The sequence below is a fragment of the Hippocampus comes genome, unplaced genomic scaffold (genome assembly GCF_001891065.2).
Source record: "Hippocampus comes isolate QL1 unplaced genomic scaffold, H_comes_QL1_v1.1 scaffold371, whole genome shotgun sequence".
Taxonomy (NCBI): domain Eukaryota; kingdom Metazoa; phylum Chordata; class Actinopteri; order Syngnathiformes; family Syngnathidae; genus Hippocampus; species Hippocampus comes.
This window is the reverse complement of record NW_017805065.1, coordinates 38,622-38,886: the sequence shown is the minus strand read 5'-3', so window position 1 is coordinate 38,886 and position 265 is coordinate 38,622. Positions and strand designations below refer to the sequence as shown.

General features: G+C 56.2%; 1 protein-coding gene across 1 annotated transcript in view; it reads right to left on the bottom strand.

Annotated features, from left to right (window-relative positions):
* Positions 1-6: 6 nt before the first annotated feature.
* hyls1 (HYLS1 centriolar and ciliogenesis associated) overlaps positions 7-265 on the bottom strand; it is a 3,587-nt gene continuing 3,328 nt past the window's right edge. Inside the window, exon 9 of the mRNA XM_019864483.1 lies at positions 7-176. Within this exon, the coding sequence (XP_019720042.1) occupies positions 42-176 (135 nt within the window). The 3' untranslated portion in view covers positions 7-41. The remainder of the gene's footprint in view (positions 177-265) is intronic.

The following is a 265-nucleotide window of genomic DNA, read 5'->3' as shown; positions in this document are numbered from 1 at the left end:
AAAAAAAAAAGGAAAAAAAGGCCCCCAGCTTTGCGGGTGCTTCAGAAGCGGCAGGTGAACCTGTGCGGCAGGTGGGGGTGCGCCATGAGGCTGCGGACTTCCCAGCGCAGAGCCGATCGCTTCTTGTCCGTGGGGATCACGTAGCCATTGGCCGCCAAACTCCGTCGAGCTTTGGGCTAAAACACAAAATCTTACGTCAGGCTTCTCCCGCGCGCCGGAGGTACACGCAAAAAGTGCTTTACTAGACATGGTCCTTTATTCGGGG